The sequence below is a fragment of the Dermochelys coriacea genome, chromosome 10 (genome assembly GCF_009764565.3).
Source record: "Dermochelys coriacea isolate rDerCor1 chromosome 10, rDerCor1.pri.v4, whole genome shotgun sequence".
In the NCBI taxonomy this organism is placed as follows: domain Eukaryota; kingdom Metazoa; phylum Chordata; order Testudines; family Dermochelyidae; genus Dermochelys; species Dermochelys coriacea.
Window position 1 is genome coordinate 82,653,404 of NC_050077.1, and position 24,862 is coordinate 82,678,265.

A 24,862-nucleotide genomic window follows, 5' to 3' on the forward strand; every position below is an offset into this window, starting at 1 on the left:
GTTCTTGTATTACGAGAAGGAGTAAATAACACTTCCTTGTTTACTTTCTCCACACCTGTCATGACTTTATAGACCTCTGTCATATCCCTACTTAGCTGTCTCTTTTCCAAGCTGAAAAGTCCCAGTCTTATTAATCTTTCCTCATATGGAAGTTGTTCCAAATCTCTAATCATTTTTATTTTCCTTTTGTGTACCTTTTTCAATTCAAATACATCTTTTTTTGAGAGGGGGCAACCACATCTACACGCAGTATTCAAGATGTGGGGTGTACCATGGATTTATGTAGAGGTAATCTGATAGTTTCTAATTTATTATCTATCCCTTTTCTAGTGATCACAACATGCTGTTAGCTTTTTTTGATTGCCACTGCACATTGAGTGGATGGTTTCAGAGAACTATCCACAAGGACTCCAAGATCTCTTTCTTGAGTGGTAACAGCTAATTTAGACCCCATCATTTTATATGTATAGTTGGGATTATGTTTTCCAATGTGCATTATTTGCATTTATCAACATTGAACCCTACTTATCATGGGAGCTCTCCTTTATGGGACCTCTTTCTCCATGGCTCAAAGGAAGGAAGCACAGGAGAGGTGCAAGCATGGTCAGTGAATCTGTTACCACGTGGGGCTCTGAACAAAATGCAGACACAGACTGATTATATAGGGGAATTTCCTAGACTGTAGGAGCTGTGCTGGTACTCTGGGCTGGAAAAGGGATGATTTTTCCCCATCCTCCAACTTCAGAGGATATTCCTAATTCAAAGTTTATTTATTCAAGTTTTGTATCCAACATTTGACCCCAGGTACAGTTTTTGTATGACAGGGCTGATATCTCTTGCCTTTGTTTGCTGGAGCCCATGTTTTTCTTATAGCTTCATTTTTTTTTAAGGCTTTTGAGACTTATTTTGGAAAGTAAGCCATAATGAAACGAGGTTTCCTTGAACATTCTTGATGGCTTCTTCCTGCCTTCCCTATATACTTCATGTCGCCCTTGAAGAGGAGATAATTCAAATCAACCTGTTTGGGACAGGGCAGATGTCGAGACCTGCAACATAAATCAATGATCAGAGAGATTTATCTCCTGAATTATGCTGTATAGATGCTACTTACAGAGCCATATTTTTGCTCACTAGGTCCCAAAAGGTCAATGAACTTTGAGATCTAGAGGATGAAAAGCCAAGCCTTGTGAAGTGTTAACAAATCAAAGGCCTCCAACCCTTTCTTCACTTTACTAAGGGGAGCTTGCTCTCTTCTGATATATATGTGCAAGTTGTTCTTAATTCAAAATAATTTATACTTTCTGCTGCTTGTGCATAGGTACTTGCTTTTCTATATTGTTTCTGTTTTTTTGACAAATTATTCACATACCAAGCCTGATTTTTTTTTTGGAATGTACAGAATTTGTTTTTCATAAGTAGTCATTTGTAGACAGGATAAATAATTGTCAGCATGTGGCCTGTTTACAGCATGTTCACATTGAGTGTTTGCTTTTCGGTATTCATAGGCTTCATTGTCTGTGTCTTATGGTATTAATGCTGCATCTTGATTGGATTGAAACTTTTTAGGCAGGAAAATAATGAATAGAGGATAACAAATACTGCACTTTCTACTACAGATTTTGGAAAAATAATCACTTGTGATAAATTGTATGAACGCTTTTGGGTTTATAAACATTTTCACATGGCAGTTGCTGAATATGTGTGATTAAAGGAAAATGACTTCATAGCAAACTGAACTTATTCCTGTTGTTCATGAAAATATGAATGAATTAGTTTAATTCTTCAACCAGCCCTAATGTGGACTTGATCTTGCTCCCATTAAATTTAATTTTTGCCTATTTTATTTAATCAAAATGATATAACCTTTTATAGGGGTAAGGAATATTAAGAAAAATAAAAGATTCCTTCCAACCAATTTTAAATCAAAAGTTTGGAAAGTCAAAAATGATGATTCCTACAAGAACTGCCTCTTTGCCTCTTTCTTGTATAACTATATAGGCTAGTACATTTATGCTTTGATATATATTTCTTAAACAAAAGCTTTTCATAGAAGGAATTAAGGTTTGTTGACTGTGACATCCCACCAACTCAAATCTATGCCAGGGTATTGGACACTTTGTCACTGTACTCGAACTCATGTTCATTGAAAGCAACAGACTTCATCTTCATAAGGAACTTTCTTTTGCCTGTAATACATAAACAAATTTATTACAACACAAGAATACATAACTCTCCCTCATAGCATTGCACAAAATGTTATTAACCACCTCAGCAACATTAGCAAATATTCAGGTTGAAATATATGCAGCAGTTAAGTGTGATGTGTTATGTTTGTGTGGGAAGCATGAGATGGGGGTGAGCATGAGCCTTGGAAGGGGTATTTGTAGTGGCTTGGTAAATTATATTAATATATTCAAGAGAGCCAAGGTGCCACTCTAAATACCTTTAATGATGTACTCTTATTATCTTAACTGTTTATATCCATTAGAGGAACATCTATATTTCCTGCCACGTTTTGTGCAATCCAAGATCAAAGATGAAAGTTTGATTTATTGATTTATCTATTCTACAAGTTTATAGAAAGGTAGGACAGTAATTTCATGGGGCTGGCTTTTGAGGTTTTAAAATATTCTTTACTATTCCATGGATTGAGCCTACAAAATGCTGAGCAGTCTGGCCCTGATCCTGCAAAGCACTTAAGCACAGGTTTAACTTTAAGCACTTTAGTCCCTAAAGTTAAGCATGTGCTTAAATGCTTTGCTGGATCAAGGATTAAGTATTCAGCACCTTCCAGGGTCGAGCTCCTGATTTCTGTGATCTCTTGTATAGAGATGTTGTATGTGGAATTTTCTAGGAGGGCCTCTTTTAATATTTAGTTTAAATATGCTCACCATTTTGTCTGTCTAAAGTTACCACCTATAAATACATTTTAAAACCTCCCCTTTAATTTATAAAAACATCAAAAAACAGATGAAAATATAAAATCAGTGTGAATAAGAACACATAATCCTCTCTTTAGCCATCATGTGCATTGTCCCATAAAAAGTGTCTTCCAAAATAAAATTTAAGTTTCTGTTGTATGGAATTTTATGCATTAACATTCAGATGTGGAGTTTGATGCCACTAAAGAGTCATACAATTGATAGTGCACAGTTTATAGTGTACTGGCATAGCAGAATGATTTTACTATATGCATTTGGGGAACACAGTCTTCTCTGTTGTTTATTAAGCTATTTAGATGTGTAATCATAACCCACTCTAAAAGTAATTATGAAATAGGGTAATTATTAAAATGTCACCACCATATGTTCTGTAATGATTCAGTTGAAATCCTTTTATTTGACAGACAAACCTGTTAGCATGACAGAGTTAATTTAAGCCTCTAAAAGAGAGACATCTCTACATTTTATTGTAAAATCATTTACAGATGAATTATTAGATAAGACCTGAAAAGTAGGATACACCAGCATTGTCCTATATTTCTACTGGGAAAAGCAGAATTCTGAAGAATGAAAGGCATTTCAAATGTATCATTTAAGGTGAGGGCTTTTATTCTACAGAATGCGGCAATTTTTTATGATTCGATCTAAAATGTGTGAATTAATCAATATATTAAAATCACCAATGATACAAAAATCTTAAAAGGAAAAAACCAGTCAAAATATTTGTTACCATTTTATGGATTTTAAAAACCTCTAATTGTTATATTTGTTTTCTAGGAACATGTTTACAAATTGGAGTAGGAAAACCTATTTTAAAAATAACATTTTATGACTATAAGTGATATATAATGTTGATCCATGTATGTACTTTGTTTTTAGTGTAAATACTCTGTTGGTAAATATCAAATCAACTCAATAGCTATGTATTGAAAAAAATCAGAAAGGAAATCTAATACTTAAGGGAAATTCTTTACATTGATATGCATAAGCTGTTGGCTGTCATTTTTTTACACCAAGTGTATCCAGCTTGAATGATTGATGTTTGTATGGTCGTTTATAACTTGTGAAATTATAAAGTAGTAAAAGTATGTTTAATTTAATTCTCAAAAAGAAAATCTTTACAGAATTTAATTAATTAGCTTTTATACCTATTTTTAGCTTCTGAGAAAGAGGCAAAGTTATATTGTGCTCATGAAGAATTGATTCTTTAAATTTTATTTATTTTCAGTTCTTTAAAAACAATACCTGTCTTTGGTCAGTCACGGTAGTTCTTTTTAAGGGAGATTTTAGAAAACACTGTGTCAAAGGTTATTAATTGGATTTATGCATGCTTTATTTCTTCTCTCTGTTTGTCTCTCTTTCTTTCATCAGCTTCACAGATAGTGGTAGCAGCTCTTCTTTTTCTCTTTGCTGTTTTTCTTGTTCTGACTGACTTTGCCTGGAGACCCATTACTGAGTAAATACACTGATTCATAACATTGCATCTCCGTTGGGTAACTACCACCATAGCCCACTTTAATTAAAAATGAAGCCAAATACATTCTTGTGCAGTCAACTTACGGTGTATAACCCTTAAAAGTCACCTTTGATGTTTCAAGTGCCTTCAAAGAGAGGGTATTTTTCATCTGTGCAAAACACCCAGTACTTCCCAAATTAGGTGCCTTTAAGTCAGTCTTAGGGACATTTGAAGCAAGAAGTCACAATATGAAAGGGGAACTTATTAAGTATTACCAACCCCAGTCCTTCAAAAACCATGAGTTAAGTTCCCCAGAACCATGGGATTTGCACGATATTTAAAAAAAATAATAAACTTTGGGTCTTTTTATTTGCCGCCTTGTTTTCGAGCCATTAGGGGTCACTTCATAGCTTTCCTCTTCAGTTCTAATTTTTAAAAAGAAAGCTGAGATTCTCATGTAATCACATGACTCCAGGAGCTGAAGCTTTAAGAAAAACACCAAATATTATGAGACTTGTGATTAAAATTGCAGGAGTTGCCAACACTGCTAGTAATGCATGCTAGTACAATCAGCCCATCCAGTCAATGGGAGTTCTTCTGGGAGTGCAGGAGCAGGCCTATAAAGATCAAAATGTAACGGGGCAGAGAGTTTTGTTGATTTTTTTGATGAATTCCTTGATAGTTGTGACAAGCTGTCAGAAGCAGTCTTTCCTGACTCTCAGCTGTGGATGGTGGTGGATGGGCTATCAGAATACTTAAAAGCCAAAATATAATGGGCCCTCTTTCTATGGTGGTCAGAAATAACCCCAAATCCTTTCCCTGCTCTCTCCAGCACTATGATATTGCTCCTGTCTTTAAATTTCTCCATTGAACCAGGATTCTGACACTCCTCCTACATCCATAATCCTCTAAATTTTCAAGCTGTTGCTCCATTAGATGGGAAGTTTTCCTTTGAACAGGTGACTCAGAAAGGCTGGTGAACATTTCAAAGTTGCTACTTGCTTCTCCACTGCTGAGATACAGGAAGACTGCTCAGAAGTTGCCTTTATTGTTGCTCAGTAGTGTTATTGAACTTTACCTCTTTTACAGCCTCGTATTGATTGAGTAGTTATGATCCATTTTCTCTTGTGTCACCGCATTAGAGCTGTATCTCCTTTTTGATACTCAGGTGGCTTGCTGATTCAAAGGATGTTAATTTGGCTTGGGATCCATTTTTGAACTTGGGACAGCAAACAGTTCACTAAAGTTCAAAACCACGTCTCTGGAGTTAGTGCTCCCTGAACACTACCGTCCAGACACGATGACTCTTTGGAGTAGCATCAGCTGTGCATGTTTCATTTCTTAGTAAGCTGTCTGGGGTGGTTGGTTTGTTATATTTGGGTTGAAATAAATCCATACTGAAATTATTTGGTGGAATGGGGGTTGATTATCAAATCCTGGGCCAAATCCTGGGGCCTGTACTCAGCTTTTATGCATTCCTTACTCAAGTAAAACTACCGACGTCAATGGGAGCTTTGCTTGAATAAAGTCCCAAGTCGTCCCATGGAGGGGCAGAGCTCTTTTTCTGTGTATGGCAGAGTACTGAGCCACTTCCACTGCACAGCTCCCTTACGGTCTGGATTCCACAAAGGCCTCTCCACGGGAGGTGTGGGATCCATGCTCAGGAAGCGTGAGAAGATTGGGCAGTGTCTGCACACTCAATGGGGGAGTGCACTACAGTGACAGTAACAGCTGCTTGTGGTTATGGAGTCAAATGCTCAATGGCAAGTTGAAGGCTCCATCCTGCAAACATACACATGTGTAACTTGACTCAGGTGAGTGGTCCAATAGGTAGTGATTTAAATGGAACAGCTCATCTGAGTAAAGCTGCACACCTGAGTAAGTCTTCAGAATTGGGCCTTTTATTTATAAGCTGCCTAGACTACTTGATTTGCATGTACAAATTCCAAGTTGAAAGCAAAATTTCTGATTTTTGTGGCTATGTTTGTAAGTTGAAAAGGAGAATCTCTGCATTCAGAGAAACAGTAGGAGCTTTCTGGAAATATTTGATCGATTTAAACAAATTTGGACGAGCAGCTTAACAGACAAATGCTGAAATAAAACACACCTGTGAACAGTCCATCTGCCAGCCCCCAAGTGACTAAATAACACAGTATCCCACTTCAGGCAAGCTCATGCTACTGAATATTATTAGATCATGCCCTTTTTGTAGCAGACTGCCAAAATTTCATGAGGCAAATTCGCAAAGTTTAAGGCATATATATATAATAGAAATACTGTGAGGGACCGTGGGGGTTTGTTTGTATCAGGCCCAGGGCATATTTGACCACAAGATTTATAGCTCTCTTATCCAAGTAAATACTTAGATGACGTGATCCAGCAAAATGACCTTTTAAAATAATGTTTTAGTAAATGTGTCTTGATTCTGAGTTAAGGTTTTTAGATCTGTTTTTTAAACTTGTATTAGGGTTTCTGTTGGAATCTCACTATGGAACACCATGAGTTAATGTGGAACACATGCAATTGAAAAGAAATACTAATATATTGGGAATTAATAAAAGTAACCCCTTTAGGTTATACTATTTTGCACTGAACTCAGTTATATGGTGTGCCTACAATACCTGTTTTTCGGTTCTTGCATGAATTAGAATAGGTATAGTTATCATTACTTTTGCTATTTTAATACAGTACAAATTTGCTTCATCAGGGTCATTTTAACTTAAAGTAAATATATTAAACACTGGATCAAAATTAGGCAAATAAGCACTTTGTGTCTCAAGGCACTCTTATTTGTGATATTGAGTTAGGAAGAATGGAACTCAGGACAGTGACATTGGGAAAAGGAAGAGACTCTGGACACAGTTACAACAGACGTTTCAGGTAATGTGTGCTCTCTGTGGCAGGAGTGTTGTAGTCTGAAACACATTCAGTCATGCATTTTGTTGTTTTAAAGGGAAGTTCAGCATTTTGAACATTTTACTATAATAAAGAGAGCATAGAGGCTCCAAGTATAAGTACACTTCCAGCACAGAGAGCTCTGAAAATACTTGCATGGTCTCAGCTTTCTTTATAAACTGTTAAAAGTAAGCAGAAGAATTTCAGAAAAGTGCTGCCTTCACTCTGGGGAAAATGCTGACAGTTCAGGTACATCATCTACAAATAACCGAACTGGCAAATCAAAATGTTATTTTAGACAGTCAGGACCTAATTCTGATCTCACAGGAGTGTGAATTAGAGGTAGCTCCATTGCATTTAATGGAATTAACTGATGTAAAACCAATCTGAGTCATCTTGTGGCCAGATAGTTGTATGCTAATAAAGGTTTGCAAAGTGTTCTGAGATCTCTGATTGAAGAGTTCTGAGACCTTCTTGTGCTGTAGTTGATTGACACTGTAGGGCAAGCTAAGGTCTCATGGATCCTTTCCCTCAGAATCTCCCTGTAACTTTCTGTAACACTTGTAAGATGAGTACTATCATGATATTTAAATAATGAGATAAATTATGCCCAGAACCTCATCTAAAAGCGAACTGTGCACTGCAAACTTTGTGTACTACAAGGTTTCTGGGACTCTGGACCCATGGAACTGCTAAAGCCTCAATGAAGTTGTGTCAGTGTCCATAGAATCATAAAAGTTTAGGGTTGGAAGAGACCTCAGGAGGTGATCTAGTCCAACCCCCTGCTCAAAGCAGGACCAACCCCAACTAAATCATCCCAGCCAGGCTTTGTCAAGACAGGCCTTAAAAGCCTCTAAGGATGGAGATTCCACCACCTCCTAGGTAACCCATTCCAGTGCTTCACCACCCTCCTAGTGAAATAGTGTTTCCTAATATCCAACCTAGACCACCTCCTCTGCAACTTGAGACCATTGCTCCTTGTTCTTGTCATCTGCCACCACTGAGAACAGCCTCATTCCATTCTCTTTGGAACCCCCCTTCAGGTAGTTGAAGGCTGTTATCAAATCCCCCCTCACTCTTCTCTTCTGCAGACTAAACAAGCCCAGTTCCCTCAGCTTCTCATAAGTCATGTGCCCCAGCCCCCCTGATCATTTTCGTTGCCCTCCGCTGGACTCTCCAATTTCTCCACATTCTTTCTGTAGTAGGGGACCCAAAACTGGACCCAATACTCCAGATGTGGCCTCACCAGTGCCGAATAGAGGGGAATAATCACTTCCCTCGATCTGCTGGCAATGCCCCTACTAATGCAGCCCAATATGCTGTTAGCATTCTTGGCAACAAGGGCACACTGTTGACTCATATCCAGCTTCTCATCCATTGTAATCCCCAGGTCCTTTTCTGCAGAACTACTGCTTAGCCAGTTGATCCCCAGCCTGTAGCGGTACATGGAATTCTTCCTTCCTAAGTGCAGAACTCTGCACTTGTCCTTGTTGAACCTCATCAGATTTCTTTTAGCCCAATCCTCCAATTTGTCTAGGTCACTCTGGACCCTATCCCCACCCTCCAGCATATCTACCGCTCCCCCCAGCTCAGTGTCATCTGAGAACTTGTTGAGGGTGTCAAGATAAAAGATAAAAGTCAAGATATATCACAGCCACTGCTTTCTATATATCCACAGAGCCAGTTATCTCATCATAGAAGGCAATCAGGTTGGTCAGGCATGACTTGCTCTTGGTAAATCCATGTTGACTGTTCCTGATCACCTTCCTCTCCTCCAAGTGCTTCAAAATGATTTAGTTGAGGACCTGCTTCGTGATTTTTCCTGGGACTGAGGTGAGGATGACCGGTCTGTAGTTCCGCGGGTTCTCCTGCTTCCCTTTTTTAAAGATAGGCATTAATTTGCCTTTTTCGAATCATCCGGGACTTCCCCTGATCGCCATGTGTTTTCAAAGATAATAAGTGGCTCTGCAATCACATCCCTCGGATGCATTAGATCTGGGCCCAGGGACTTGTGCGTGTCCAGCTTTTCTAAATAGTCTATAACCTGTTCTTTCACCATTGAGGGTTCCTCACCTCCTCCCCATACTATGTTGCCCAGGACAGCAGTGTGGGAGCTGACTTTGTCTGTTGCCATGTTTGCATTCAGCCTGGAGTTTTCCTTTATTGCACAAACCATAGCCTATCAGTTTGCCAACTTACTGAGTTTTTAAGGAACTAAGTAAACAGAAGGAGCCTTCCAAATGAGATTTGCTGCCTCCATGCCAGTGATGAAGTGAATCTATACCCCTTGCTGTGTGAGCTGCACTTTACTTTCTAAACTAACTGGCTTATCACACATGGACCTGAAGAGCCTATTACATCAGTTCATAGCAAAGTGCAAGTGGTTTACTATCTGGTTTCTGGTTCTGACATTCCCATGGCAACGTCCCCCCCAGTTTAGTCACAGTTTACTGCCTCACAAGTAGGATTTGTTCAAAAATTGAATAAAGGTTGCAGCATGAAAAAAGACACTTCCCCATGTGTTCCTGATGGCTAATAAATAAAGACTGAGACACAGTGTGAATACGAGCTCTTTACTGAGTTTGGCAGGGCAGTTTTCAAGGTTAGACCATTTAATGGAGCCAGAGATTTAAAATAAAGGAAATTAAAAGAATAACATAAACAGCGGTGGTCAGCTACATTTTAAGTATAATGAGGCAACAGAATAACTAGGCTGCAATTTAACATGATAGAATAAGGGGACATGAGTCAGGAAACATGTGAAATCATAAATTAAAAGACAGTGTGAAGTGGTACAGAGTTTGATAGTTTTATAATATAGTGTATAAAACCTGTGTAGCCGTGTCAAGTATTTTATACCTAGTTTGTGTGTCTCTCTCTCACACATATAAACTGGATATAAAAATACCTGATATATTACTGGAAGATCCTTTCAGGAGGAGTGTAAAATTCTTACAATGATCCCTATTTGGCTGACTCCTGGAGGAGTAAGAATGGGATCTGGTATCTGGAAGGGTTTTAGTTTAATCGAACATGATTTACAATACTGAAAAGACTTGTTGACTACTCTCTCTCTCCTGTTTTTATGGACCATTGGTCTAACCTAGTATGGCCATTCTTATGTTCTTATGATAAGTAAAGCTGGTAATGCTGCCTGGTAGTTAAGGTTCCTTGATACTTCCCATTATAAAACCCTGTTTTCAGTTATTTGCAACTTTACCAAATGTTAACAATTTGGGTTGAAATTTTGCATGCCAGGTGTCTGCCTTGGTCTGATTTTTGTTTTTTGTTTTTAAGTTTCAGCAAAAATGGTTCTGCCATTTCTGAGAACAAGACTAGGGAAAAATACATTATTTTGCCCAGGTTAAAGAAATTCCTATAGCAGTTTCATTGAAAGCCTTTAGCACCCCAGGGTTTTGTGGTAAATTTGGCCTGGCCTGGGGATGTGCATTTTTGCTGTTCCCTTGAAAAAATGCCAAATCTGGCTAAGTTATTAGCGTTTGAAAAGTTTCAGTTTGTACATGCACAGTAGAGATGTGAGAGTTTGGCAGCTAAATTCTGCGAAGATTCATAGAATCATAGAATCATAGAATATCAGGGTTGGAAGGGACCCCAGAAGGTCATCTAGTCCAACCCCCTGCTCAAAGCAGGACCAAGTCCCAGTTAAATCATCCTAGCCAGGGCTTTGTCAAGCCTGACCTTAAAAACCTCTAAGGAAGGAGATTCTACCACCTCCCTAGTTTCAGAGTAGCAGCCGTGTTAGTCTGTATTCGCAAAAAGAAAAGGAGTACTTGTGGCACCTTAGAGACTAACAAATTTATTAGAGCATAAGCTTTCGTGAGCTACAGCTCACTTCATCGGATGCATTTGGTGGAAAAAGCAGAGGAGAGATTTATATACACACACACAGAGAACATGAAACAATGGGTTTATCATACACACTGTAAGGAGAGTGATCACTTAAGATAAGCCATCACCAACAGCAGGGGGGGGAAGGAGGAAAACCTTTCATGGTGACAAGCAAGGTAGGCTAATTCCAGCAGTTAACAAGAATATCAGAGGAACAGTGGGGGGTGGGGTGGGAGGGAGAAATACCATGGGGAAATAGTTTTACTTTGTGTAATGACTCATCCATTCCCAGTCTCTATTCAAGCCTAAGTTAATTGTATCCAGTTTGCAAATTAATTCCAATTCAGCAGTCTCTCGTTGGAGTCTGTTTTTGAAGCTTTTTTGTTGAAGTATAGCCACTCTTAGGTCTGTGATCGAGTGACCAGAGAGATTGAAGTGTTCTCCAACTGGTTTTTGAATGTTATAATTCTTGACGTCTGATTTGTGTCCATTCATTCTTTTACGTAGAGACTGTCCAGTTTGGCCAATGTACATGGCAGAGGGGCATTGCTGGCACATGATGGCATATATCACATTGGTAGATGCACAGGTGAACGAGCCTCTGATAGTGTGGCTGATGTGATTAGGCCCTATGATGGTATCCCCTGAATAGATATGTGGACAGAGTTGGCAACGGGCTTTGTTGCAAGGATAGGTTCCTGGGTTAGTGGTTCTGTTGTGTGGTGTGTGGTTGCTGGTGAGTATTTGCTTCAGATTGGGGGGCTGTCTGTAAGCAAGGACTGGTCTGTCTCCCAAGATCTGAGAGAGCGATGGCTCGTCCTTCAGGATAGGTTGTAGATCCTTGATGATGCGTTGGAGGGGTTTTAGTTGGGGGCTGAAGGTGATGGCTAGTGGCGTTCTGTTGTTTTCTTTGTTGGGCCTGTCCTGTAGTAGGTGACTTCTGGGTACTCTTCTGGCTCTGTCAATCTGTTTCTTCACTTCAGCAGGTGGGTACTGTAGTTGTAGGAATGCATGATAGAGATCTTGTAGGTGTTTGTCTCTGTCTGAGGGGTTGGAGCAAATGCGGTTATATCGTAGCGCTTGGCTGTAGACAATGGATCGAGTGGTATGATCTGGATGAAAGCTAGAGGCATGTAGGTAGGAATAGCGGTCAGTAGGTTTCCGCCAACCCCTCAGACAGAGACAAACACCTACAAGATCTCTATCATGCATTCCTACAACTACAGTACCCACCTGCTGAAGTGAAGAAACAGATTGACAGAGCCAGAAGAGTACCCAGAAGTCACCTACTACAGGACAGGCCCAACAAAGAAAACAACAGAACGCCACTAGCCATCACCTTCAGCCCCCAACTAAAACCCCTCCAACGCATCATCAAGGATCTACAACCTATCCTGAAGGACGAGCCATCACTCTCTCAGATCTTGGGAGACAGACCAGTCCTTGCTTACAGACAGCCCCCCAATCTGAAGCAAATACTCACCAGCAACCACACACCACACAACAGAACCACTAACCCAGGAACCTATCCTTGCAACAAAGCCCGTTGCCAACTCTGTCCACATATCTATTCAGGGGATACCATCATAGGGCCTAATCACATCAGCCACACTATCAGAGGCTCGTTCACCTGTGCATCTACCAATGTGATATATGCCATCATGTGCCAGCAATGCCCCTCTGCCATGTACATTGGCCAAACTGGACAGTCTCTACGTAAAAGAATGAATGGACACAAATCAGACGTCAAGAATTATAACATTCAAAAACCAGTTGGAGAACACTTCAATCTCTCTGGTCACTCGATCACAGACCTAAGAGTGGCTATACTTCAACAAAAAAGCTTCAAAAACAGACTCCAACGAGAGACTGCTGAATTGGAATTAATTTGCAAACTGGATACAATTAACTTAGGCTTGAATAGAGACTGGGAATGGATGAGTCATTACACAAAGTAAAACTATTTCCCCATGGTATTTCTCCCTCCCACCCCACCCCCCACTGTTCCTCTGATATTCTTGTTAACTGCTGGAATTAGCCTACCTGCTTGTCACCATGAAAGGTTTTCCTCCTTCCCCCCCCTGCTGTTGGTGATGGCTTATCTTAAGTGATCACTCTCCTTACAGTGTGTATGATAAACCCATTGTTTCATGTTCTCTGTGTGTGTGTATATAAATCTCTCCTCTGCTTTTTCCACCAAATGCATCCGATGAAGTGAGCTGTAGCTCACGAAAGCTTATGCTCTAATAAATTTGTTAGTCTCTAAGGTGCCACAAGTACTCCTTTTCTTTTTACCACCTCCCTAGGTAACGCATTCCAGTGTTTCACCACCCTCTTAGTGAAAAAGTTTTTCCTAATATCCAATCTAAACTTCCCCCATTGCAACTTGAGACCATTACTCCTCGTTCTGTCATCTGCTACCATTGAGAACAGTCTAGAGCCATCCTCTTTGAAACCCCCTTTCAGGTAGTTGAAAGCAGCTATCAAATCCCCCCTCATTCTTCTTTTCTGCAGACTAAACAATCCCAGCTCCCTCAGCCTCTCCTCGTAAGTCATGTGCTCTAGACCCCTAATCATTTTTGTTGCCCTTCGCTGTACTCTTTCCAATTTATCCACATCCTTCTTGTAGTGTGGGGCCCAAAACTGGACACAGTACTCCAGATGAGGCCTCACCAGTGTCGAATAGAGGGGAACGATCACGTCCCTCGATCTGCTCGCTATGCCCCTACTTATACATCCCAAAATGCCATTGGCCTTCTTGGCAACAAGGGCACACTGCTGACTCATATCCAGCTTCTCGTCCACTGTCACCCCTAGGTCCTTTTCCGCAGAACTGCTGCCGAGCCATTCGGTCCCTAGTCTGTAGCGGTGCATTGGATTCTTCCATCCTAAGTGCAGGACCCTGCACTTATCCTTATTGAACCTCATTAGATTTCTTTTGGCCCAATCTTCCAATTTGTCTAGGTCCTTCTGTATCCTATCCCTCCCCTCCAGCGTATCTACCACTCCTCCCAGTTTAGTATCATCCGCAAATTTGCTGAGAGTGCAATCCACACCATCCTCCAGATCATTTATGAAGATATTGAACAAAACGGGCCCCAGGACCGACCCCTGGGGCACTCCACTTGACACCGGCTGCCAACTAGACATGGAGCCATTGATCACTACCCGTTGAGCCCGACAATCTAGCCAGCTTTCTACCCACCTTATAGTGCATTCATCCAGCCCATACTTCCTTAACTTGCTGACAAGAATGCTGTGGGAGACCGTGTCAAAAGCTTTGCTAAAGTCAAGAAACAATACATCCACTGCTTTCCCTTCATCCACAGAACCAGTAATCTCATCATAAAAGGCGATTAGATTAGTCAGGCATGACCTTCCCTTGGTGAATCCATGCTGACTGTTCCTGATCACTTTCCTCTCCTCTAAGTGCTTCAGGATTGATTCTTTGAGGACCTGCTCCATGATTTTTCCAGGGACTGAGGTGAGGCTGACCGGCCTGTAGTTCCCAGGATCCTCCTTCTTCCCTTTTTTAAAGATGGGCACTACATTAGCCTTTTTCCAGTCATCCGGGACTTCCCCCGTTCGCCACGAGTTTTCAAAGATAATGGCCAAGGGCTCTGCAATCACAGCCGCCAATTCCCTCAGCACTCTCGGATGCAATTCGTCCGGCCCCATGGACTTGTGCACGTCCAGCTTTTCTAAATAGTCCCTAACCACCTCTATCTCTACAGAGGGCTGGCCATCTCTTCCCCATTTTGTGATGCCCAGCACAGCAGTCTGGGAGCTGACCTTGTTAGTGAAAACAGAGGCAAAAAAAGCATTGAGTACATTAGCTTTTTCCACATCCTCTGTCACTAGCTTGCCTCCCTCATTCAGTAAGGGGCCCACACTTTCCTTGGCTTTCTTCTTGTTGCCAACATACCTGAAGAAACCCTTCTTGTTACTCTTGACATCTCTTGCTAGCTGCAGCTCCAGGTGCGATTTGGCCCTCCTGATATCTTTCCTACATGCCCGAGCAATATTTTTATACTCTTCCCTGGTCATATGTCCAACCTTCCACTTCTTGTAAGCTTCTTTTTTATGTTTAAGATCCGCTAAGATTTCACCATTAAGCCAAGCTGGTCGCCTGCCATATTTACTATTCTTTCGACTCATCGGGATGGTTTGTCCCTGTAACCTCAACAGGGATTCCTTGAAATACAGCCAGCACTCCTGGACTCCCTTCCCTTTCATGTTAGTCCCCCAGGGGATCCTGGCCATCTGTTCCCTGAGGGAGTCAAAGTCTGCTTTCCTGAAGTCCAGGGTCCGTATCCTGCTGCTTACCTTTCTTCCCTGCGTCAGGATCCTGAACTCAACCAACTCATGGTCACTGCCTCCCAGATTCCCATCCACTTTTGCTTCCCCCACTAATTCTACCCGGTTTGTGAGCAGCAGGTCAAGAAAAGCGCTCCCCCTAGTTGGCTCCCCTAGCACTTGCACCAGGAAATTGTCCCCTACGCTTTCCAAAAACTTCCTGGATTGTCTATGCACCGCTGTATTGCTCTCCCAGCAGATATCAGGAAAATTAAAGTCACCCATGAGAATCAGGGCATGCGATCTAGTAGCTTCCGTGAGTTGCCGGAAGAAAGCCTCATCCACCTCATCCCCCTGGTCCGGTGGTCTATAGCAGACTCCCACCATGACATCACTCTTGTTGCACACACTTCTAAACTTAATCCAGAGACACTCAGGTTTTTCCACAGTTTCGTACGGGAGCTCTGAGCAGTCATACTGCTCCCTTACATACAGTGCTACTCCCCCACCTTTTCTGCCCTGCCTGTCCTTCCTGAACAGTTTATAACCATCCATGACTGTACTCCAGTCATGTGAGTTATCCCACCAAGTCTCTGTTATTCCAATCACGTCATAATTCCTTGACATCACCAGGACCTCCAGTTCTCCCTGCTTGTTTCCAAGGCTTTGTGCATTTGTATATAAGCACTTGAGATAACCTGTTGATCGCCCCTCATTCCCAGTATGAGGCAGGAGCCCTCCCCTCACAGACATTCCTGCCTGTGCTTCCTCCCGGTATCCCGCTTTCCCACTTACCTCAGGGCTTTGGTCTCCTTCCCCCGGTGAACCTAGTTTAAAGCCCTCCTCACTAGGTTAGCCAGCCTGCTGGCAAAGATGTTCTTCCCTCTCTTCGTAAGATGGAGCCCGTCTCTGCCCAGCACTCCTCCTTCATGGAACACCATCCCATGGTCAAAGAATCCAAAGCCTTCTCTCCGACACCACCTGCGTAGCCATTCGTTGACCTCCACGATTCGACGGTCCCTACCCAGGCCTTTTCCTTCCACGGGGAGGATGGACGAGAACACCACTTGCGCCTCCAACTCCTTTATCCTTCTTCCCAGAGCCACGTAGTCCGCAGTGATCCGCTCAAGGTCATTCTTGGCAGTGTCATTGGTGCCCACGTGGAGAAGCAGGAAGGGGTAGCGATCCGAGGGCTTGATGAGTCTCGGCAGTCTCTCCGTCACATCACGAATCTTAGCCCCTGGCAAGCAGCAGACTTCTCGGTTTTCCCGGTCAGGGCGGCAGATAGATGACTCAGTCCCCCGGAGGAGAGAGTCCCCGACCACCACCACCCGCCTTCTCCTCTTGGGAGTGGTGGTCGTGGAACCCCCAACCTCAGGACATCGCATCTCATGCCTCCCAACCAGCAGAGTCTCCTTCTGCTTTCTCCCCCCAGACCTATCATCTGGTCCACTCTCCGCATTGGTACCTGTGGAGAGAACATGAAAGCGGTTAGTTACCTGTGTCTGTGTTACTGGAACCCGGACATTCCGCTTACCTCTTCTGGAGGTCACATGTTGCCAAGCTTCTTCGCTGGCCTCTTGGCTCCTCTGTGCAACCTGCTCTATATCTTTAGAGCTTTGTGCCCCTAGAAGGCTATCCTGAGTTTGGTCCAGAAAATCCTCAGTCTCTCGTATACAACGCAGGGTCGTTACCTGTTGCTCCAGACCTTCAATCTTTTCTTCCAATATGGAGACCAGCTTGCACTTTGTACAGACAAAGTCGCTTCTGTCCTGTGGAAGAAAGACAAACATGGCACATCCAGTGCAGGTCACAACAGCTGAACCCCCCCCTTCCATATCACCTACCTACTATGAGCTTCCTCAGAGACATTGGCAAGATGTAAGCCTCACTGGGCTCACTCCAGGCGAACTCCCAGGCAAACTCCTGCTGTGAGCTGCTCTGCTGTCCCCGCTGCTCCGCTGCCGCTCAGCTGGTTCGCGAGGCTCTGGCTATTTTTAAACAGCCAGGCTTCCCTGACGCAAACACACAGACTTCCATCTATACCAAGCACATTCCAGCCCGTGGCTGCAGGGGTGAGCAGGGTTTTGTCAGCAATTGCTGCTCCTGACTGCTCTGGTACTGGGCACAGGAACTGAGAGCCAGGAGATGGTCTCTATTGTACTCCCAATGCTCCCTGGGCTGGCACTCAAGCAGTGTGGAGGAGAACACAGCTTGACTCAAATGCAGAAGATAAAAGAGGCAAATGGAGTGCAGGGCATAGCAGAGGGAGTAGTGGACAAGGACCATGGGGTGGGGAGAGACTGGGACCTGGCAACTGGATCTGGACACAGAGGAGGCTGGCACTGGCTGAACAGCTGTACCTGCTGTTTTAACAGAGGCCTGGGGGAAACACCAATGATAACAAGATATTGAAATATAATTCTCAAAGTATTATGAATTCCCAAAGCATTATCAAATCAAAACGGTTCCCTTACTGCTATATGTCTGATCCAGTGCACTAGATGCCCTAATAACAACTGTGTGGATGAAACCAGATAATCATCCTCACACAGAGAAATGATACAAGAGGAAAACGCCCCTGGGCAAACACCTTTCACGAAACAGTTACTCCATATCTCACCTCTCAGGCTGCGTCCTCAAAGGAAAGCTGCACAATATCTTCAAAAGATGCACCTGGGAACTTGAATTTATAACTTTGCTAGACACTAAAAATCATGGATTGAACAGAGACACTGGATTTATGGCTTATTACAACAATCCGTAACCCACAAACCCCACTTCTTTGTCCTATGACTGGAGAGTTGTTAACAGACCACTTCACCTTGAATGGTCTCTTATAATAAGTGTTAAATACTTATGCTAAAGAATCTGTTCCACCTTGTATTTTGCTGTGACACTGAGTACATTTCACAGAGCCGAAGAAAGAGCTTGGTGTAACTTGAAAGCTTGTCTCATTCACCAGCAGAAGTTGGTCCAATAAGAGCTATTACCTCAGCCACGTTGTCTCTCTAATGTGCCTAATAAGGCATTTCTAAATCTGAGCAATTAACATGAAGTCCTAGTGACAGTGTTTAATGTTTTTTTTATTTCTAGCACAATGAGTATAGATGATGATACCCAATGGCTTGAGTGGGTAACGAAGCAGTTTGAAAGCATCGCTGGGGAAGATAAAGAAATTGACTTGGAAGAATTCAAATCTGCTCTGAAAGTGAAAGAGGCAAGTTCTTTGGGGTTTGGGGGGAGTTTGGCTGATGATCTGCTGTGTTTCTGTTCAGATAGCCAGATGTGAGTTCAGACTGTAGAGGTATTATTAGACTTCACCCTTTTGTCAGTAGTTAGTGCAAAACAATACTGGCAGATTAAAAAGGGTCAGTGGTCTGTTGTTATCCTGTCTTAATTAGAAGAGTGAAGCTTAAAAATAGGATGGCGGGGCTAATGAAGAAGGGTTATAAAGAGCTTTGGTTATCAGAGTACTCGTCGTATATTAGCAGTGATGGAAACCACAGGTAGAAAGACTAGGGCTAAATCTTTAAGTCTTAGTCTGTTTGTCTGACTAGTTTTTTCCTAAGGTTGCCCATCACCATGATATTCATCCCTTACTAAGTCAAAATTTCCATTGATGTTAATGGAAAAGTTCTGGCTTGGGTTTATAAGGAGTTCCCCTCAAGTGTTGTTGAAAATATTTGTTCTCCTTTCTGTAGTCCTTCTTCGCGGAGAGGTTCTTTGCATTGTTTGATTCTGACGGGAGTGGAACCATTAGTTTAGATGAGTTACTCAAAGCCTTGAACCTTCTCATACATGGAGATGAAACAGACAAGCTAAGATTCCTCTTCCAAGTTTACGACCTAGACGGTAAGATTCTGAAGAACGTACTTACCCCCAGTGGTCATTTGGATATCAATGCTGCTGTCCTCCTGAGCATGAGTGCTTCCTCCTTCTTAAAGATGGGTGGAGGGGACATGCCATTAGCATATATTTATACGAATAGGACAGCTCAGCTGAAGCCATTGTCTAATATTCTATAGCGCCACCCTTGTCCTCTTCCAGCACAACATAGACTTCTCTCCTGAATTAAAGCAATCTGGCTGAGAACTATCGGTAATGGACACTTATAAACTATCTATCAAGCTTAACTTTGCAATCCATGACTTTTCAATCTTCCCCATCTATGATGAAGATCTCAAAAATATCCATAAAAGACGGCAATTAAACTAGCTCCAATTGTAAGTTCTACCTCGGCATGTTCTTACCCTAGACGCTGGAGAGGAGCCAAACCATTAGGGCTAGATTCACCAGGGGGACTTACACAGCTACTGCTATGTTAGGCACCTAAGTCCAAACTTTAGATCATCAGAGCTACTGCTGCCTAAGTCCCTATGTTTCCATTTGTAAAGTCCCCTAGGTACCTCCACCTCTGTCATGGGGTACATACACAGCCACCTCAGTCCTGACACTGCCAAGGAGCTCAGCACCTAACTCACAACTCAGCCCCGGGGGATTCTCGAACTACGCCTTCCTTCATCTATCTCACTTGTGGGCCTGATCGGGTCGCTGTGCTGAGAGACCCCCTTAGGGCATATCTAGTGGATCAGAGCCCCCACAGAATACAGCCAGGGCAGGTGAGTCTCCCCCCCCTTTTACCCAATAGTCCAGTGACTGCAGCACTCTCCAGGATGTGGGAGACCTAGATTCGAATCCTCACTCTGCTAGAGGGAGAGCAGGGATTTGAACCCAGATCTGTCACCTCCTAGCTGAGCACTCTCACCACTAGATTATGGGGTGACTCCCTCCCAATCTCCCTTGTTGGAGCTGTTCCACTCTGTATAAATAATTAAATATTAATTTGGCCAGAGAGAGAGAGAGAGTATGCCTACGCCTACACAATCAGAGGTGTGACTGGCATGCATAGCCATTCCCATCAATAGCAGTGAAGCCATGGCAGCACTGGTTGTACAAGTCCATGCAAGATTCTGGATATGTATTCAGGTGGCTAGCCCATGCTGCCACAGCATCATTATTATTGTTATTCGAGCAATCTACATGAAAGCTAGCTTGGGGATGTCTACACACGCTGCAGTCACACCTCTGATTTCGGTACACACAGAGAAAGAGATTAATTAATGCACTGATTGCATCAATGTCTATTTTAATTATTTATACCCGGTATTTAAACACAATCAGTGAAGAACAAGTGCAGTCAAAGACAATAAGTATTTTGTTAACAAAACATATTTGTTCACAAATATTTTTTTATAGTGAACGGTTTGATCAAAACTACCGGGGCAGGTTTGAAGCTAGGGACCTGATTCTAAAACATACCTGCCTCAACTTGAAATTTGCAAAGAGGTTTAGTTTTGAGAGTCATGCTTTTTTGTTTGGTCTAGAATTGAAATTCTGGTACATGTGAAATGTTGGTTTATCTACAGGCTAGGAAAAGTGCGAACATCAGCAAAATAAACGTCCCAGTTCTGACCTGGCAGTATTTTCTGCTCTGACCTAATTGAGCTTAAAGGATTGGCTACAAAACTAAGAACCAAATCTCTTTCCAAGCTAATTTGTCATTACATTTTGTGGCCAGTTAAGCATGTCTATGTGGATTTCATAATGGTGAACATTGTCAATCAAGATCGGAATTCACATTCTCAAAATAGTTGTTTCACATAGATCACTCACTACTTAATCTAAATTAAACCAATTTTTTTCTAATCTATCAACAATTAGCCAACCTTACCCTCAGGGCACATTTTCCCAATGAAAATCCTGAGTGCAAGGAAGGAGGCCTGTTTCTGTATCGAAGGGGAAGATAAAACTAAAAGCACCCAGGGTTTTCATAAACCCGTTCACTAGCTGTTGTGTATCCTTTTGTTGTCTCGGTAACACAGGAGCAAATGTGTTATTACTTTCATCTGTGTCAGATGCAAATTCTTGCTCACTGTAGGCAGTGGTTCTGTCGACCCGGATGAACTGCGCACAGTCCTGAAATCATGTCTGAAGGAGAGCGCAATATCCTTGCCAGAGGAGAAACTGGATGACCTCACGCTGGCTCTTTTTGAGTCGGCCGACAAAGACAACAGTGGCTCCATCACTTTTGAGGAACTCAAGGAGGAACTAGAATGCTTTCCAGAGGTCATGGAGAACTTAACCATAAGGTAATGGCTTTGACAGGCTCCTCTGGGTTCCTAATCAGCACTGTATCTTAGAACTGCATTTTCCTTGGTAGCACCTTGCTCTTCCCCGATTTCACAGGCTCCTTCAATATTATTTATGCTCACAGCGGCCTCCCCACGGAGGGGTGCTTTTTATTTTTTCCCTTTGCAATTAAGTGTCCCTGTACCAAACCCTTCCCCATCAGGAGAGCACAAGGCCTGGGATCCCGTCCAAGGCCTGGGGGTGATTTTTGAGAAGCAGCTCACTTAAAGGAAGCTGCATCCCTTCTGTCCACAGCGGGGTTGCTTGGACATTCTCAGGGCAAGACACCCCCATGCTGTGCTCCAACTACACAGACTTGGCATGCTTGAGTCTATTGCTGGCAGCTGCCATCGAGCAGGGAGCTGGCATGGTTTGTGACACTCGCTTACTGATGCCCAGTGTGAGACACCGTGCTGCTGCAGTGCAGGACTAACCATCAGAACAGGGCAATGATGTTTAAAAATGAAGGGCCTAAGATCCTGAGCATCTCCTGCGAGGCGCTGCAAGCATCCCCTGCTGAAATGAAGAGCATGATTGCATCTCAGAAATGCTGCTTGTCGTGTGCTGTAAAATGCTCTTCCCGGAGGAGAAGAGGCCAGGAGTGAGTCTTGCCATGTGAACCATCAGAATGTGAAAGGGAGCAAAATACTGTAGTGTTCTAGACATTACACATCACAACTGACTCTCCTCCTAATCTGTACAATTAAAGGCCCATCTAGAGCCGAGGGTAGCGGTATCATTCAGGATGGTTCCCTTCTCTCAATGGATTCTTCAGTGGAGATACCTTCAGAATGTGAGGAGCCCAGTGGGATACCTCTCATTCTTATTTCCATAAGGCGAATCTCCTGATTCCACCTAATCAGCATTAACTGAGGGACATTGACCCTTCTCCAGCATTGTGGAATGACTTAGGCACATCATCTCCACCTATTTGGTTTCCTCCTGTTAGTGGCTTACAGCTGCCTTTCCACTTTCTGTGCTTCAAGAAGTTGGGACTTCATGGTGCCTCCAGCTGTCCATTTATTGTAGGCTCCCACTGCTCACCTTTGTGGCCATTACAGCCCCTGGGAAGGAGGGTTTGTGTTCCAGTAACTTTATCCAAATCCTCCTCCACCAATCCTGATTCATCTAGGAACCAGTAGTGCACTGCATGAGCAGAGCAGCCCAGGGGACATTCCAGTCGGTAAACCAAGAGCTCAGGCCAAAGGCAGCCAGAGTTTATACTCTTTTACTGCTCTCAATCCATCAGAGGGTCCCAGAGGTATGATATGCTCAAGATGATGCAAAATGGCTGCAATCTCTTCCCATGAAGACCAGCACCGACACGTGGGGGCATGTAGTCATCATCATCGTCTTGGCAAATCCCAAAGGGACGTGGCCTTCTTGCAAATCTAGTGCCACCCAGATCGATCTCTGGCAAGCTGGTTAAGGTGGTCTGATTGTATATTCGGTTTCTCTCTAGCACAGCCAATCTTGTTGTGCCACTGAAGCTTTTGGTGCCCTCATAGTCACTGGCCGTGTAACAACATTCCTTGGTACATACACACTGGAATTCGTTGGTCTTCCATTCTAATAATATATCCATACCAGCCAAGCCGCTGAAACCGAACCAGTGCTGATGGAGGCGGTTGCTGGGTTTGGCTTTGAATATCCTTGTTGCTGAGCTTGTCCTGCCATTTTGACATGCAGCAGGAGACGACGAGAATTGAACATGTCAATCCAGTGACATTCAGCCCGCCTCTGTGCCCATGTTTCGTATCCATACAACAGAGCAGCTTCGCAGCAAACATGATGTCACGACTTCCCCACAAAGGCTGCTGATGGGCCCCAAACATGGAAGCCGCTGCTGCTATGCAAGCGTCCACATCTTATAAGCCTCCTCCAGCCCTATCTGGGACACTGCCCATGTATTTGACAGCTGCCACCTGCTTGATGACCCATCCGGATGGGTTAATATCAAGCTGGTTGTAAGCTGGAGCTGGAGGCTGTTTGATGCTATGGCCAGGGACTTAGTTTTATATGGATTATATGGAGGTGTAAAGTCTGGGGGCAGGGAGTGTTGGTTGGGAAAGGGGATTACCATGGGCAGAGGTATGCACTGATTCAGGTTCCTGCACCGGCAGGAACACTATCTGCAATCGAAATCCAAAGGAGAGCATCCTGCAGCTGCTGCCACTGGCAACCCTGGAAGTTCCCCTTGGAGAGTGGGTGCAGGGCCTTCCCCAGTGCTCTTCTCACAGCTGCAGAGCCTGGGAGCTGGTTGCTTTGTAACAAACCTCTTCCCTTCATGTTCCCTCCCTTTCCAACAGTGCTGCCAACTGGCTAAAGCCCCCAACCGTGGAACAGAAGAGCCACACGCCGCGCTACTTAACCCCAGCCTACTGGCACAACAACAGGAGCAAGCTGCTCTTCATGGGCAGCTACCTGTGCCTGAATACCTTCCTCTTCACCTGGGCTGCTCTGCGGCACGCGCCCCTCGGGGGCTGGGTCATGGTGGCGAAAGGCTGCGGGCAGTGTCTGAACTTCAACTGCACCTTCCTTGGGGTGAGTCCTGTGCCTCTCCGGACAGATGGGGACGGTCACGCTCCCTCCCTGCGCTCTTGGAGGGTTCATGAATCAGGGGTCACAAGGGGCTGAGGGTATTGCTTGCGTGGCAGGCACTCTAGAAGAGTGAAGCATGGAATTGTAGAAATTTGGGGCTGGAAGGAACCCGGAGACGTCATCAGGTCCGGTTCTCTGCGCTGAGGCAGGACCACACAAACCTAGACCATGCCTGACAGGGGGTTGTCCAACTTGTGCTTAGAAACCTCCAGTGATGGAGATTCCACAACCTCTCTTGGGAGCCTGGTCCAGAGTTTAACTACCCTTATGGTTAGAAAGTTTTTCCTAATATCTAACCTACATCTCCCTTGCTGCAGATTGAGCCCATTACTACTTGTCCGACCTTCAGTGGTCATGGAGAACAATTGATCATTGTCCTCTTTATAACAGCCCTTAACATATTTGCAGACTGTTCTCAGGTCCCCCTTCAGACTTCTTTTCTCAAGACTAAACATGCCCACTTTTGTTAAGCTTTCCTCGCAGGTCAGGTTTTCTAAACTGTTGATCATTTTGGTTTCTCTCCTCTGGACTCTCTCAAATTTTTCCACATCCTTCCTTGTATGTGGTGCCCAGAGGTGGATGCAATTCTCCAGCTGAGGCCTCACAAGGGCTGAGTAGAGAAGGGACAGTT

General features: G+C 43.3%; 1 protein-coding gene across 1 annotated transcript in view; it reads left to right on the top strand.

Annotated features, from left to right (window-relative positions):
• The first annotated feature begins 7,210 nt into the window (after nucleotides 1–7,210).
• The window catches only part of NOX5 (NADPH oxidase 5), a 35,727-nt gene continuing 18,075 nt past the window's right edge, over nucleotides 7,211–24,862 (top strand). Inside the window, exons 1-5 of the mRNA XM_043494689.1 lie at nucleotides 7,211–7,278; nucleotides 18,535–18,658; nucleotides 19,143–19,293; nucleotides 21,380–21,590; nucleotides 23,940–24,174. Of these exons, the coding sequence (XP_043350624.1) occupies nucleotides 7,211–7,278; nucleotides 18,535–18,658; nucleotides 19,143–19,293; nucleotides 21,380–21,590; nucleotides 23,940–24,174 (789 nt within the window). The remainder of the gene's footprint in view (nucleotides 7,279–18,534; nucleotides 18,659–19,142; nucleotides 19,294–21,379; nucleotides 21,591–23,939; nucleotides 24,175–24,862) is intronic.